Consider the following 15,706-nt stretch of genomic DNA (forward strand, 5'->3'; position numbering starts at 1 on the left):
CCCCCTCATTATTGTCAAGCCTGCTAAAAAATGAGAACATTCTAAGTAATCCGAAGTTCAAATGCAGCTTAGTTCTGCAATATTACACACTATTCCATTTTCTGCAAATTTTGGTCTTCAGATTTACCAAAACCATGTAGTACAAGAGCCTGCCTGATTGCGCTCAAAAACTCTTAAGGGCCAATACACGATCAGAAAATCTGAAGTTAAATTTCGTCCGATGAACAATCTGCTGATTTTCTGATTGTTGGTATGCTGCTTTTGACAGCCAATTACGAATTTTCTGTAGACAAAAACTGGATGTGCAGGCTCCAAAATTTTTGTCTGATCATACAGCGCTATCATTGGGCTGTCCACATGACTAGAGTAGTAGACTGGAATGTCCATGACCAGTGCAAAAGCTGGGTGAATCTTGAAAAACAAATTACGGACGTGGAACTGGGTGTGATGCCTTGGGTATCCAAACCATTGACACCATCTAAATTGCGCTCACATCCTCTTATTGGGACAACACTCCAAGCTTGCTAGAAGGCATGCAAGACCCATGCAATGTCTACTAAGGAATGCCCGATCACACCTATTAGGGGCAACCCAGACTTAGACTCAGTTACATTAAAAACAAGACAATGGAAAATTAACCCCCCTGGCGGTATTCCCGAGTCTGGCTTGGGGTGGAATTTTTCTACCAAAAGCGGTAACCCAGAGCCAGACTCGGGACCGCATCGCTGGATCCAGGAGGACGTTTACTTACCTTTTCCCCTGGATCCAGCGATGCCCCTGCGCTGTACGAGTGGCTCGTCCTCCGCTCAATTCATCATGGAGCCGATCTCCGTTCCCTGCGAGCGTTGCGCCAAATTCAAAAAGTGAAACACACAGTATACATACAGTATAATGTAATCTTACAAATTACATTGCTGGATGTAATTATTTCACACCCCCTTTGTCCCTAGTGGTCTGCCCTGTGTCCTGCATGCAGTTTTATATTATAAAAACTGTTCTTTATGCCTGGAAACTGGAGATTGTCCATAGCAACCAAAACTATCCCTTTACATCAAAAATGATTTTAGACCAGCTACAAAACAGCGATAATAAATTGGAATCACGCGCAGAATTGAGTGATAGCGATTTGTGTGGAGATCTGTCATCAATTACTGAAAAGTAATGACAGTGACAATTCTGCAACTGAGCAAATTTCTGTGTTTTTGATTTGATTACATTATTGAATAATTTTTATTATTGTTATATTATTATTTGGTACAATTATTTATAATTATTTATTATATTATAATTTATGATTTCATATTTCAAACTTTATCATACCCGGGATGTCTGCTAGACTTTGGTTTGGACAGATTAAAGTGAGTTATTGCTAAGAATTACAGGACTACAATATAAAACACCAAATTTTCATGCAAAATAATTGTACCGCTTTTAGCACCTAAAATCCGAAATAATCGTGCTGCCAGGGAGGTTAACAAGGGACACCAACATAGTTGTATCTTTGATCTTAAAAACCACGGGATAATAGTGTTGTGGTAACCTCCCCAAAAAATCAAACAACAATAATATTATTTATATCACTACAAAACAAATGCCTTTTAAAATATGTTTGCCATAACTACATGAGTATCACCGGCGAAGCAGCATTATTATTATCCCATTAAAGAAGATGAGAATGTGCGCTGCATATTGACATTTCATCAATTGCCGCGTCATGAATGTTAATTCTACATTATGAATGGTAGTTTACAAAACCGAACTCTACCGGGTCATTCCTTGATTCCGATCATGCGCGTTTGTACGTTCGACTTTTGTGTGATGATTTCTGTACTGACCATCTGAAAATTAGACGTTGAGCTGTCGTTTGTCAAAAATTTACTAGTCTGTTCATCCAGCTTAAGAAAAATGAAAGCCGGATGTCGAAAGGAGCATACTGATGGTAAGAATTTCAGATGGCTGGCCGTCGAATGACAATTCCCTTCTGAAATTGACACAGTGTGTACGGGCCTTAAGAATTGATGCTGCATGAAGCCAAAGTGTAGTCACACCAAATATTGATTTTATTTAGATTTCTCTTCTGTTTGCTCACTTTGCATTTTTTAAATTGAATAAAATAAACAATTAAATATATATTTTTGAAAGCACTCTTACTTTACAGCATCTCTTTACACCTTCCTAAAATGTTTGCACATTACTGTATGTCCCAGGTTGGGGCCTCAGATGGTTTTGATTTAGGGATCACACAAGAAAAGCAAATTTAAAATAAACATATTTTTTTACCCGTAAATTAAGAAAATGATATAACTGCTGTAAAAAACAAAAAGGGTAATTAAGCATCTTTTTATTTTTCAATGGTGACTGTATTTTACCTTTTGTCTAAACTGAGCGTACTCACCCACTTGCACAGCATGAGACATTGGACAGAATCTGTCGTACTTCTGCTGCGGTTTCCCCTATCCACCTGTCCTCCTCTTCATCAGATGCAGCTTGCCCTTCTACTGAGCGAAACAACTGATCATCTACTTGAAAATAGAAAAATAGACGGTTCTAAGACATGTTTCAGCTCTTTTTAAAATATATATATAGAAGTTCCCTGCATGGATGGCTGCTTTCTGTATTCAGTCTCCAGTTTTAGTACTTAGATGACAAGCTAGATAAGGTCAAGTATGCTTATAACCATTACAACATTTGTGATGGATTGGTTACCATGAAATGCTCTTCATTTGGTAGTTCATATAATTTCTAAAGATCACTAAGGACATGACTGACAAAGAGAAGTAAATATTACTGAAAGAATGAAAGCTTTTATCCACTGCAAAATATAGTAGTTCAAAATCCCCCAATGGACTGAGGGCTTTACATACTTACCATTTATCCACAATCAATAATATAAATGCATCTGGGTTGTTATAAATAATATACAAAATCCCATTAGAATTGTCACAAATGCATCAAGTTAGATGTTTAGTGTATAAATTAGTGGATTTTATAATCAACTAAGCCCATCAAAATGATGTTGGCCAATGGACATTCAACACCTTTAATGAAGATGGCAAAAGGAAGGTTGTAGAACCATAGGTGGAAGGGGAGTTGCACGTAGCATGTTTGTGTATAAATGTGTAATTATGTAATGTTGGTGGTGATGTGGTGTTGTCATTGTGTTGACACACACACACATTGGAGGATATAAATTATAGACACACAAGCAAGCAGCAGAAATTTTCATGAACAAAAGTGCACCATACATATCCTTCACAATGCATCGTCCTCTGATGAATATAGATAATTGAAAATTAAATATGTTAATTTGAAGAGTGATAGCAAATGCAGATTGAGAAAAAGAAACAAGAGTGACATCTATAAAAAGGAATAATAAAGTTGACTTATTAGAAAGAGAAATCAGGACAAGTGGGAGTTTGGGAGAGTAAGTATTAGGACTTTAAGATATATATATATATATTTTTTTTATTTAGCGGGTAAGACTATCTGGAGTTTTTATTCAAATAAATGTGGAGTTCCCCACCTCTCGCACTATCACTTGCCTTCTCGATGGGGAAGATACTTGTTGCATATTGCTATTTTGACAGGATCCCAAGAGATGCACCTTTTACAAAATGTTTGTCCATTGGAAGAATACTATATGGACCTTTTTTATTTTATTTTTAAAGCAATGTTTATGTCTTGTAATTGTTTTTTTTTCTTAAATTGAATAAAAAATAATTGAAATAGAAAGAGAAATCAATCTAATCCCCAGATATAGAAAGTCCTAAATCTTGAAAATATAAAGTCACTTAAATCCCTTTTCGTCCCTATTCTGAAGCTTGGCTTGTACATCAGCAAGTCATCTTCTAGATGCCTAAATGCACTGAGCTGATGCCATGTGATTGGCTGATTAGCAATTTATGTTACCAAGCAATTGAACAGGTGTACCTAATAAAGTGGCAGATGAGCGTATGTGTGTATATATTTGCCAGTTCCTGAAGAAGACACCTTTACCCTACTTTCACACCTATGCGTTTTTTAGTGGGTTTTGCAGTTTACAGCCCATTTAACATGGTTTCCTATGGTACTAGCCCACATCTATGCGCTTTGTGGCTGGTGTGTTTCTGGAAAGGGTCAGGGACTTTTTTCCCGTGATTTGCGGCAAATAGATTTCAATGGAGCTGCACAAGAAACGCAAGTGGTGCATTTGTGATGCGATTTTTTTATGTGTTTTGCAATTTTTTTTTACCACTGTATATATATTTACCGCTGGTTGAAAGCAGGGGGCCGGGAAGCGTCCTTGGCAAAAAAAAATTGTGAAAAAAGCGGCGTAGAGTCACCTCTGGGGGGGGGGGGGGCATTTTTTGGCATGGGGCCCCATGCCAAAAAAAACAAAATGGGCGTATGACCCCCCAAAATCCATACCAGATCCTTATTCGAGCATGCTGCCCGGCAGGTCAGGAAAGTAAGGGGATGAGAGACCCCCCCCCTGAACCATACCAGGCCCCATGCCCTCAACATGGGGGTGTATGGGTGCTTTCCCGACAACCCTTGCCCGATGGTTGTCGGGGTCTGTGGGCGGGGGTCTTATCGGAATGTGGAAGTCCCCTTTAACAGGGGGACCCCAGATCTTGGCCCCCACCCTATGTGAATGGGTATGGGTACATCGTACTCATATCTATTCACCAAAAAAGCAGTGAAAAGTTTAAAAAAACAAGAGCAAGATTTTGACAATTCCTTTATTGGTAAAATAGCTCTTTTTTGGTGAATGGGTAGGGCTACGATGTACCCGATACCCATTCACATAGGGTGGGGGTCGGGATCTGGATGTCCCCTTGTTAAAGGGGGCTTCCAGATTCCGATAAGCCACCCCGCCCGCAGACCCTGACAACCACCGGGCAAGGCTTGTTGGGAAGAGGCTATTGTCCTCACCAACATGGGGCATGCGGCCTAGTATGGTTCGGGGGGGGGGGGGCGCTCATCCCTTTCCTGACCTGCTAGGCATGCTGGGATAAGGGTCTGGTATGGATTTTTGGGGGGATCGTACAGCATTCTTTTAAAATGTTGGGGGGTCCCCTCCGAATCCATACTAGACCCGAAGGGCCTGGTATGGACCTGGGGAGAACCCTATGCCGTTTTTTGGACATTCAGCTTTCAGTAGGGAATCCCGCTGACAGCTGATGACTCATCGGTTGCTAAGGATGTGGTGGCCGGCTTCCTGGCCCCCTCCTTAGCAACAAGCTTTATACAGTGTGTTTTACTGTTTGAAGAAAAAGAAAAAGATGTAAAATGCATGAAAACTGCATGCAAAAACACATAAAAAACGCTGGTTTAAAAATGCTAAATGCACTGAAAAAAACGTATCAAACCCAGCTGCATAGGTCTGAACCTAGATTTACAGGTATATGTGCCAATAAACATGAGGTGAACATATAAGATATTATTTTAATAAACTAAAGTTATATTATAGCATCACATGGGTTAGATATATGGAATAGAGATGGCCAAAATAAAAATATATATTTTCACTTCAAGGTTGTACTATTGTTCGGATAACATAGTACAACACTCTACTGCAAGTGCACCTCAGTAGATATCACACAGCTATCAAAGGACACAGAACCCCTTCAAATTAGTTTTCTACATTCAAAAATTTGAAGTGCACTTCGACCAGTTTTTGTGATTCTCAGTTTCAAACTGCTTTCATAACAGCATCTTGAATTTTTTTTATTTTTTATGCATCTGTCACTTTGAAGATGCCTCTTTCCCCGCTCCGAGACTAGCAGATGAGTCATCAGTGTGTAAAACATGCTAAAGGTTTCTTACACTGATTAACAAGCTCTGCACTCTACTATAAATACTATAAAGAATGAGAATTAAAAGCAATCATTCCTATTTACAGTGTACTAACTTATATGAGATTCAGTAATAAGATATCATTAATACGTCTTCAAGTGTTATCTTACATAGAAATAATAGATGATCACTGATGACCTTATTATCCCTGAAGAACCTCAGCTTAAACTTTAAAAATGTTAGCAGACCATAGGAAGTGTGCTTATAATCTCTCTCGAGCAGAAGCTAGAGAATCTTCAAAGCTTGTGAAAACTCTCTGAACTAATATGAAATATGTAATAGACTTGATTTTTTTCAAAGACAGAATTTCAGTTTATTATATTATTTATTATATATTGCAGTAGCCCCCAATGGTTTGCTACTATTCAGAACAACCTGAAAACAGCACAACACGCTATTGACTTTAGAGACTATTCAAAGCCAACTCTTTTTTTTTCTCTACTTTTTATGTCTGTGTCCCCCAATGGTAAGAGTCTATTTGTCTTGTCATATTTTCTAAATGTCACTGGAACAAGAGGTGAGGGGAAATCTGACAATGGCGGCACATTCTGATGACATCTAACAGGGTAATTTTCCTCACTTTACAGAGATTTCCTGTTGTTTCTTCAAGACAGAAAGTGAAAGGAACATGCAGGATAAAAACCTGACGGGTTTTAACCATTCCCTACTTAATTCAAAAAACTTTAAAAAAAGTTTTAGGTTTAGATATACTTGAATGATAAATCCACTGTATCTGATAAAATATCTGTATACTATTTTGATCTCTCTGAAGGGGCATATACTGGCTTCTAAGGAGCCACGTGGTCATATTGTATATTCATAATCAGTCCTTGAGGATGATCGTCTATTGTCTATAACATATTGTTGTCATGAATCACCAGTAATACCTTCAAGCCCTGTCTGTCTGCTTACCTGGTCTGTGTATCAGCCTTGGGCCTGCACTCTCACACCTGCATGGTTAAGTAGTCTTCCCTCAGTGTGGCTCCACCCTAGTCTCTAGAGGATACACTATTTAACACTATGCTGTCTAAGTCTGCCCTGCCCGAGCAATATTGTGTGTTTGGTTTCCTGTCTCCTGCTTGTTGTGTGCTCTACGTCTGTTTCTGTTACCGAACTTGGCTTGTTCTTGGACTATCTCTGCCTGCTTGTTACCCTGACCTTTGGCGTGTTCTATGTCTGCTAGTTGCCTCGACCTTTGGCTTATCTCCTGACTATCCCTTGTTGTCCTGGGCTGCTGTTTCCTATCTAGCGTGAGCTAAGAGACCCTGGGGGCCACGACCTGGAGCCAGTTGCAGCGCAGTCCATCCTCACCACTAGAGGCTCTGGTGAACACCTGCTGGCTCTTAGACTCTGCACCCTGGGGAATCCCAGTGGGATCCGTGTTGGTGCTCCAATGGACCTGCTTTCCTGAGCCACCCAGAGTTCCATCCGCAGCAGTCAGCCATAGGGTCCACTACCTTAGCGGTGCACTCCTGGCCCCAACAGAGTGCATCTGTCACCTGGCCTCAGGTGACCTCCTGACAATTGTGTTGTTCGCTTGAATGGTTATGTCCGTGTATTTAATTAGGAGCTACATTTCTTACTGGTGCTGATGCATTGTAGTGTTGTATGTTGTTGACTGTTTTTCTATTTTGTACTTGTATAAAGCAATAAAAATAAGTTATAAAAATTTATAATCATATATTAAATAAATATATTTAAATAGGGAGTGAGCCTTGTTTTTCTTTGATTTATGATATAATTGATGACACGTAAACAACCCCAGACCATGCAAAGATGAAATTGCCTGTGGCTACCAGGTGCATTTTGGATGCCTGACATTAGAGACTGCAGAGAATCTATTATTTTCAACCAGACAGACCTTAGCAGTAACATCAGAAAATTATCAGGAAGCAAAGCTTGCTTATGTAATGAAAAATTATGGCTGCCCATGTGCTTACAGAATTATGAACTATACTTAAAAATCAAAAATATTAACACTGTTTTACATTTATCTGACTTTTTTTCTACTTTATAGATAAAAAAAAACATTACAAATGCTATAAACCATCTTGTAGTAAGCTCTGCTGTACTGAAAATGGATAAATATAAGTGTAGGGCATCTACTTACCACTCTGAACATGATCCATATCTTCAGTGGGGAATGTGTTCTCTACTTTTCTGACTGGAGGACCTGATCTCATGGTGAACATTTTCTGCTTCTGTGTCACTGAGCTAATCATCCCTTCTGACCTGAAAAGAGAAGAGCGCATAATAGTTTAGAGACACCTAGTACACGAGAATGGAAAAGATAACATGCTCAAAATGTGGATAAAAGTCTCAGTTGCGCACTGCCCAATGCCAATATATGATGCCATTCCTATGATAACAAGGACCAATCATTTGCCAACATATTTTAGAAAGATAGACACATGTTCTATCAATAGAATACTGGCTTGCTTGCTATTGGGATAGAAATGTAGCACCCCTGCCTTGGGCTGGCTACATTTAGTGATATGGCTTTGCTGTAGCCAGCTTTTATAGGTCTGCTCAGGTTTTTCCCTAAACCTTGTGAGTGACTGCTCATTTCTACTGCTGGAAGAATATTCCAGCAAATAGAGTGAGAGGTTCAATCACTGTGGTTATGAATGTTTATTGGACCCTAGCCAATTCCTAGGAGACTAACCCAGGAGGTATTGCTAGGGAAAAGATAAATATTTGGGAGGATCTAATCAAAGGCTCTTTCTCCCCTGGGGATCCCCCTAGGAGGAAGTATGTGTGTTCCAGAGAAGCCACTGCTACAAGACCTAAACGGGTGCCATGTGCTGTGGAAGCTTACCTGTGGAAGTTGGACTGAAGAGGGAAATGGAAGATTTTTTAAGGGGAGCTGGACAGTTGACATCTGAACATTGTGAATAGGACCCTTCACCCATAGCTCCAGGTACTGAAGCCTTCATTGAGGGTTAGGACAATAGCAGGTGCTACTAAGGGGTTGTGACTGCTCACAAAGTTTCACAGATTTGCCTGGCTGTCTTATTTCCATCAGCATTATTTTTGAGGCTACTACTAAATGGCCTACTACTAATACTGCTGGGATAGTATATTCAGGAAAGTTTTTTTCCTGAAAATTATTCTCAGAGAGTTTTTTATTTGCTTTCAACACCATGCACCTCTCCAACCCTCCTCCCTGCATTTTTGTTCAAGGCCTGCAATAAATATTAAAAAGACCTCTAGACTGGAGCCTAAGTTTGTTGGTGTGTTATTGGAATGGGAAAAAAGAGCAGGAAACCTCTGAACAGGTAAGGGTAACCCAATTTATTTCCAGTGACCCCTTTGGGGGGTCATCGCTTTAGAAATATAGTACAATAATAAATAAAGGCAAATTAACTAAAGCCCACTTTTTGTTTTGATGCACCTGAAATTAAAAACATCTAATTTAAAAACCGAGAGTTCAATTGGGCTTTAAAATCCTACACAAGACATTTTGTAGTTTAATGTTGCAAATTACATCTATAACTTTCTATTTCAAGTCAGCAACTATGGCAACAGTAAGGAGACATTTTATGTACTCTTTGGGGTTGATTTACTTAAGGGCCACAGACATGGGCTGAACATGAGATAGCATCAATAGACCAGCCAACATTTGGCCCACGTGTACGGCACCTGGTCTGACAGAAGCCAGCCATTTGGCCAGCTTCGGTCGAAGGGGCATGACCGAAAAAGGTTTGCTGATCAGCCAAGAGCGCTGAGCGGAATGTTCTGTTGGGGGTGGGGGGGCTCATCCCGTTAGAACACAATAGCTCAGCGGGCAAGAACGGTGTACTAACATTGGATTATTAGTACAGCGGCTCCTCCTGAGCTTTTCCGTTTTTTTTTTCCTTCAGCTCGCTGGCTTGAACAAAAAAAAATTGTTAGTATATGCCAGGCTTAAAACTAGAGAGTGCACAATCTAGTGCAGATGTGCATGGCAGCCAATCGGTTTCTAACCTGTTCAATTAAGCTTTGACAAAAAAAGAACTGGAAGCATTCTCTCAAGTTTTAGTAAATCAACCCCTTTGTGTACTAAACACATCCAAAACTCCAATTTCCTGCTCGTGACATTGGCTTTTCCCAGCAGTTTTCCTCCTATTAGCATACTGCGATTAGTCAGATGATTAAAGTGGGAAGACTTGCCTACTTAGAACTCCAAATTCTTATTGCATCCTAAAAAAGCCGAGGAGCTTGTGGAGGTCTTCAGAACAGGCTTATATACTAGAAGTACATGCATTCCAAAATGAACCGTGCTAAGAAAGTTATGTCAATGGTCTGTCTGAAAGTCCTAAAGAGCAGAATCTGCAATGAACTCGCAATGAATATGTATACAATTTTGTACCTTACTTGCAGAGAATTGTGTTTTTAACAACTCTTTAAAATTCATAAAATACTACAATGCATGTTTTTTTTTTCTTTGTTACTGGTTGTAAACCTGTTTTATAAATACATAAATAGAAGTAACAGATGCTGAGTCTGTCATCTCCCTTTCATTTTCATAGAATGTCAATGTTATTAAACAAACAAAATGTGCAACATTGGCCAAATGTTTGCAATAGAGATCTATTTTTGTTGGCCCCTAATATACCTTCTTGACATCAGGAAAATCCAAGTCAAAATACCAATTTCATCAGTCAATATAGATATCTTTTTAATCTGTACGTGATTTTTGTTGTCAGATGATACAAAATACAGCACTACAACAGCCTGCAATTGATTAAATATCCCCTGGATGACAGCTGCTTACTTGCTGTGGTGACAGCTATACATTGCAGAAAGGGCAATCTTTAAAAAAAAAAAAAAATGGGTGTCTTCCATGAACCTGCATTTAAATCTCACTGATCTGTTTTTTAGAGAGGGCTGAATCACCCCGTCTATCACCACAGACTCGTCACATGCATGCAGAATAACATCATGACAAAGGACATCATGTCGCTTTATATTGCTAAACCCCACTTCTAGGGGACACATTCTATGCTTGTCTGCCCATTTATTCATTACTACTTAAAGTGATTGTAAAGGATTTATTTTTTTTAATAATAAAAATATGTACCCTTCATTTGATTGTACCCTTCATTTGGAGAAGAAAAAACCTCTATCAAATTTTCCCTTTACTTTACTCCTTCTATTGTCTTACTCCTTTTTCATGACCCTTTCCCTTTTATCAGTTGTTATGTGGTACTCACAGGACAGGGTGGTTTTCCAGACCCATTGAAATGTACTTTTGCTTTACTTGTTTTTAATCAGACTGACAGTCAAAAATCTACCTTTCTCTTTCTTTTCAATTAAATGACATTTTTGACATTTGACTTTGACTGTCTATTTGATGCTTATATAGTGCAATATTGCATTTGAATTTTTATTTGTCTCTTTCCAATTGAAGTAGTTTGTTACCCTTTGAATATGTACCACAATCTTTGTAAAATTCTGATTGTTCTGAATAACAAACATGTCTATACTTATGTGCTCTGTGCAATTAAATTCTATATGTCTATATACACCTGCTCTGTACAAAATGATTGCCAAAACATTTTTTACCTTAATGCAAAAAAAGTAAAAATGTTTAAGCTTTAGAACCATTTTAAACTGGAAATTAAGTCCTGATAGATCACTTCAAGCTGACCCCTTTTGCAGGTATAGCTATATAAAACATTAAATATAAGTGCCTATACTGTTTAAAATCTAGTAATACACTGGGGTTGATTTACTAAAGGCAAATAAACTGTGCACTCAAGTGCAGTTGCTCCAGAGCTTAGAAAATAAGGGAGAGCTCTGCTGACGTCCATCATCCAATCATGTGAAAGCAAAAATGCATTTTTTTTTTTAGGTTTCCTTGCATGTGACTGTGTATTCTTTGTAACATGAAGCTTTAACTCTTTTACTAAGCTCTGGAGCGACTGCACTTGCAGAGTGCAACTACACTTGCAAAAGTACATAGTCTATTTGCCTTTAGCAAATCACCCCACCATCTCACCCTGCTCTGTACATGCTCAGTTGCTCTCCGTGTTAAGGCACTCAGTCAAAAATGTAGAGGCCGATCTGTTGACAGCATAAAGATTTACTGCTCAGGGGCTCCGAGCTTCAGCAAAATGGTAGCCTCCGGCAAGAAGAAACAGGAACAGTGCTTGAGACAATTCACAGTGCACACAAATTTTGGTAGCATAATTAATAATGTGGTATGTATGTTCCTTGCTAAAGAACATTCATTTTTTTATCAAGTTGTTATGGGCAAAGTTCTGCTTTAAGAGTGGACTGGCACCTGGGTACAGTACAGTGCTTCTGGTTCCCTATCTAAGCTATGCCTACACATTTAGCAGGTTGGCAAACAGCAAAAAGGCACTAGAAGCGGCATATGTAAACATTAAAGTGAAATGACACCAGGTGAATTTATAAAGAGTTTCTACAAGCTCTTTAGAATTCCATCCTGCCTCCACATTTTAAATGTCATTGCAAGCAACACATTCATGTACCTGTTAAAAAAAATACATAAATTTGGGGCACAGACCATGTCCATATAGACACGCCATCCTCAGAGCAGACATCATAGCAGCCAAGGAGTTTTATAGCTGGGTGGGTGATACTGGTTCCCCATCAGGTCCACTACCCTTGTAATTGACAGCAATCAGTAGGTGAATTCCAGAACCAATAGACCACCTGCTTCTTACTATAAAATCCCTCATTGCCTGCTGTCAAACGCAAGGAAAGAGAAGACCTGATTGGGAATTAGTCCCTCATCTTACCCATCAGGCTCATCTTACCCATCAGCTGTGAAGCTGACAGCATCCTTAGAAACCAGTGACAGGTGAGGAGGGGAGCAGTTAGAGGTTAGCAGTTCGCTAAAGAGCAGCGTATCGAGACAGGCACTTTAACTGTCTCTGTAATCCAAGTTATAGTTGGTGTTAATTACCACCAGTTTTATTATCTATGAATTGGAGGTAATTATTTTTTAAATTTAGTGCAGCCATAGCGACATGTTATAAAAGCAGGAACTACCAGAATCTGCCGCATGTTTTGGCAAAGATCCCAAAATGGGCAGCAGGTATTTCTGATTTTTTTTTTCTTAATAATTGACAATTTTTATTAGGTTTTAGTATTTTCAATACAAAGGTGTAAAACACAATTGAGGGCGGTAAAAAGAAAGAGAAGTGGTAATAACAAACAACTCTGGATAGGCGACCTTCATACATTAGGATTGACACAGAGTCTGATGGCATAGTTAGCTAGGTTACAACTCTATAGAACAGGAGGACACAATGCTGCAGAAATAACAGTGAGAGCTTCTCTGTCAGACATTGCATTAGCATATTCTGTAATTTATAATTGTGCGGCCCGCTTTTTCAGAGGAAGAAGAAAAAAAAAGGAGAGGAGAGGGGGAGAGAAAAGAGGAAAAAAGAGGGGAAAAGATGTAAGAAAACACCAATCAGCTTGGCTCGTCTTGTCTCTCCTGGGCTCCGAGTGCTTACAGTATACTGGGCGGGGGGTCTCATAGAATCAAGGGGGATCCATCCGTTGACACCAAGGATTCCATGTTGCCATGTGTCAGTCCACCCGGTCAATTAGTCTAGCTGACATGGACTCCATAACTGGACTCCATGGACTCCACGTCCTTGATTCTGCACTAAAGGTCAGATAGTGTCGGGGGGTTTCTTTGTTTCCATTGAAGAGCCACTAGACACCTAGCCACCATTAATACATTTTAGGCCAATTTTTTGGCTAATCTGGGTAATTTAGGAGGGGGAAGGCCCAATAAAAAAAACTTAGGAGAGAGAGGGATATCCACCTCAAACAGCCAATGGAGCAGTCCCTGGACCGAATGCCAGTAAAGCTGGAGGGATGGGAAATTCCAGTAGATGTGGAATAGCGTGCCCCAATCCTGGAGACATCTCCAGCAGCCATCCATGGCTGATGGGTATATAGCGTGTAGGCGAGATGGTGTCAGGTACCAGTAGAAGAGCACCTTGTATGTGTTCTCTTTATAGCGCGTGCACATAGAGCTGTTGGCCGCCCAAGACCATATAGTGGACCATTGTTTAAGGTGCAATTCCTCTCTGACATGTTCTTCCCATCTGCGCATGTATCTCTGTCTCCCCTGAAAGACCATATCATAAGAGTTTAAAAGTTTATATATGTTTGAAGTCAGTCCTTTCTGTGTGGGACCTGATAGGATTAAGCATTGGAATGGGGATGGCTTAGAGAATTGGAGGACTGGGGTGATGGTAAGTGCATAGTGCCGAATTTGGAGGTAGCTAAAGAAGGCACTACGGGGAGCTCATGCTTAGTTCTGAGTTCATCAAAGGGTAATAAGACCCTAAACACTGGATTCACCCAGTGTCTATAATGAAAGAAGTTTCTCTGCAACTATGGAGAAATCATCTGAATGGTTAAGCATTCGGGTAATTTAGGGTTGTAGAGGAAAGCCATAACTAAGGAGTCCTCAGATTGTAGGGGAGTGTTGCAGTTTAGTTGTCTCCAGTTTGTAGCAAGTTCATAGTGTGTAGCAGGGAGGTGGGGGAGAACATCAGAATTGGTGTTACATAATAGGTTGTTCAGGTGGATGGGAGCTAGCCATAATTTGTCTATTTGGGTCCAGCGGTTATAGGCCGGAAGGGTAAACCAGGATGCTATAGCTCTCAATTGGGCAGCATAGTAGTAATGATGGAGAAGCAAACAAGACTAGAGTTTGTAGAATTTTGGGAACAAAACATTATGGAGCAGGCTATTCGGTGTTGTTTATAATTCCACGTGAAACTTAGGAGGTCATTCTGAAGTTTTCTGAGCTGAGCAGATGGGATAGGCACTGGGAGAGTCAGAAAGCAATACAAGAATTTAGGTAATATAGTAATTTTAACCGAGACAATGCGTCCAAACCAAGATATTTGGTAATGTCCCCATTTAGCCAAAAGAGACCGTATAGATGCAAATAGGGGTCTGAAGTTTGCATCATATAGGGATTCATAATTAGTAAGATACACCCCCAAATATTTAATGTCATGGGATTTCCACGTATATGTAAAATTATCCGAAAGACGATCCGAGGGAGGTAAATTTATTGGGAGGGCTTCTGATTTAGAGGGGTTAACCTTGTATCCCGATAGGGACCCATATTCCTCCAGGAGTTTATGTAACTTAGGGAGGGTCATGTGCAGTCATATTACAGTTAGGAGTATGTCATCTGCAAACAACGAGACCTTAAATTCGCGACCCCTAACCATTATACCGTTGATGTTGGGGTCCTGTCGGATCTGGGCCGCCAGGGGTTGAATACACAGGGCGAAAAGCAACAAAGAGAGCAGAAAACCTTGCCTAGTTCCATTCGAAATGGGAAAGGAGGTAGATGCTGCAAAAGGTGTTTTGATAGAGGCGGATGGAGCTGCATATAGGTGCCTAACCGCCCTGAGGAACAGCCCCTGAAAGCCCAGATATTCAAGGGTGGAGAACATAAAAGGCCAGCTAAGCCTATCAAAGGCTTTCTCAGCGTTTAAGCTGAGCAAAAATGCTTCCTCTTTTTGCCTATTAATGATGTCTATTAAATTGATGACTCTTCTGGTATTGTCTCCTGCCTGACGCCCCAGGACAAAGCCCACCTGATCCATTTGTATCAAGGTGGGAAGGACTTCATTCACTCGGAAGGATAGTAGTTTCATAAAAAATTTCAGGTCTGAATTCAGTAAAGCTATGGGTCTATAATTTCCACACAGTGGGTGGTCTATCAGGTTTGGGTATGAACGTGAGGTGTGAAGTCTGCATGTCCCATGGGATTTTGTCCTTGCCCATGAATCCATTAAATAAAAGAGTCAAATGTGGAAGTAGGCTGGTCAGAAAAGTTTTGTAATATTAATACGTAAGGCCATCAGGGCCC

The 15,706-nt window shown here is 39.9% G+C and overlaps 1 protein-coding gene across 2 annotated transcripts in view; it reads right to left on the minus strand.

Annotated features, from left to right (window-relative positions):
- EFCC1 (EF-hand and coiled-coil domain containing 1) overlaps positions 1–15,706 on the minus strand; it is a 222,151-nt gene that overhangs the window by 25,311 nt on the left and 181,134 nt on the right. The window contains exons 3-4 of one of the 2 annotated variants that reach the window (XM_077452159.1): positions 7,949–8,070; positions 2,396–2,519 (exon numbers count right to left, since the gene is read on the minus strand). In XM_077452159.1, the coding sequence (XP_077308285.1) occupies positions 2,396–2,519; positions 7,949–8,070 (246 nt within the window). Of the gene's footprint in view, positions 1–2,395; positions 2,523–7,948; positions 8,071–15,706 lie in introns of both variants that reach the window. The other variant, XM_077452158.1, reaches the window with a different exon arrangement.

The sequence above is a fragment of the Lithobates pipiens genome, unplaced genomic scaffold, assembly GCF_037356315.1.
Source record: "Lithobates pipiens isolate NorthernLeopardFrog02 unplaced genomic scaffold, aLitPip1_a1.2 Scaffold_23, whole genome shotgun sequence".
NCBI lineage: Eukaryota > Metazoa > Chordata > Amphibia > Anura > Ranidae > Lithobates > Lithobates pipiens.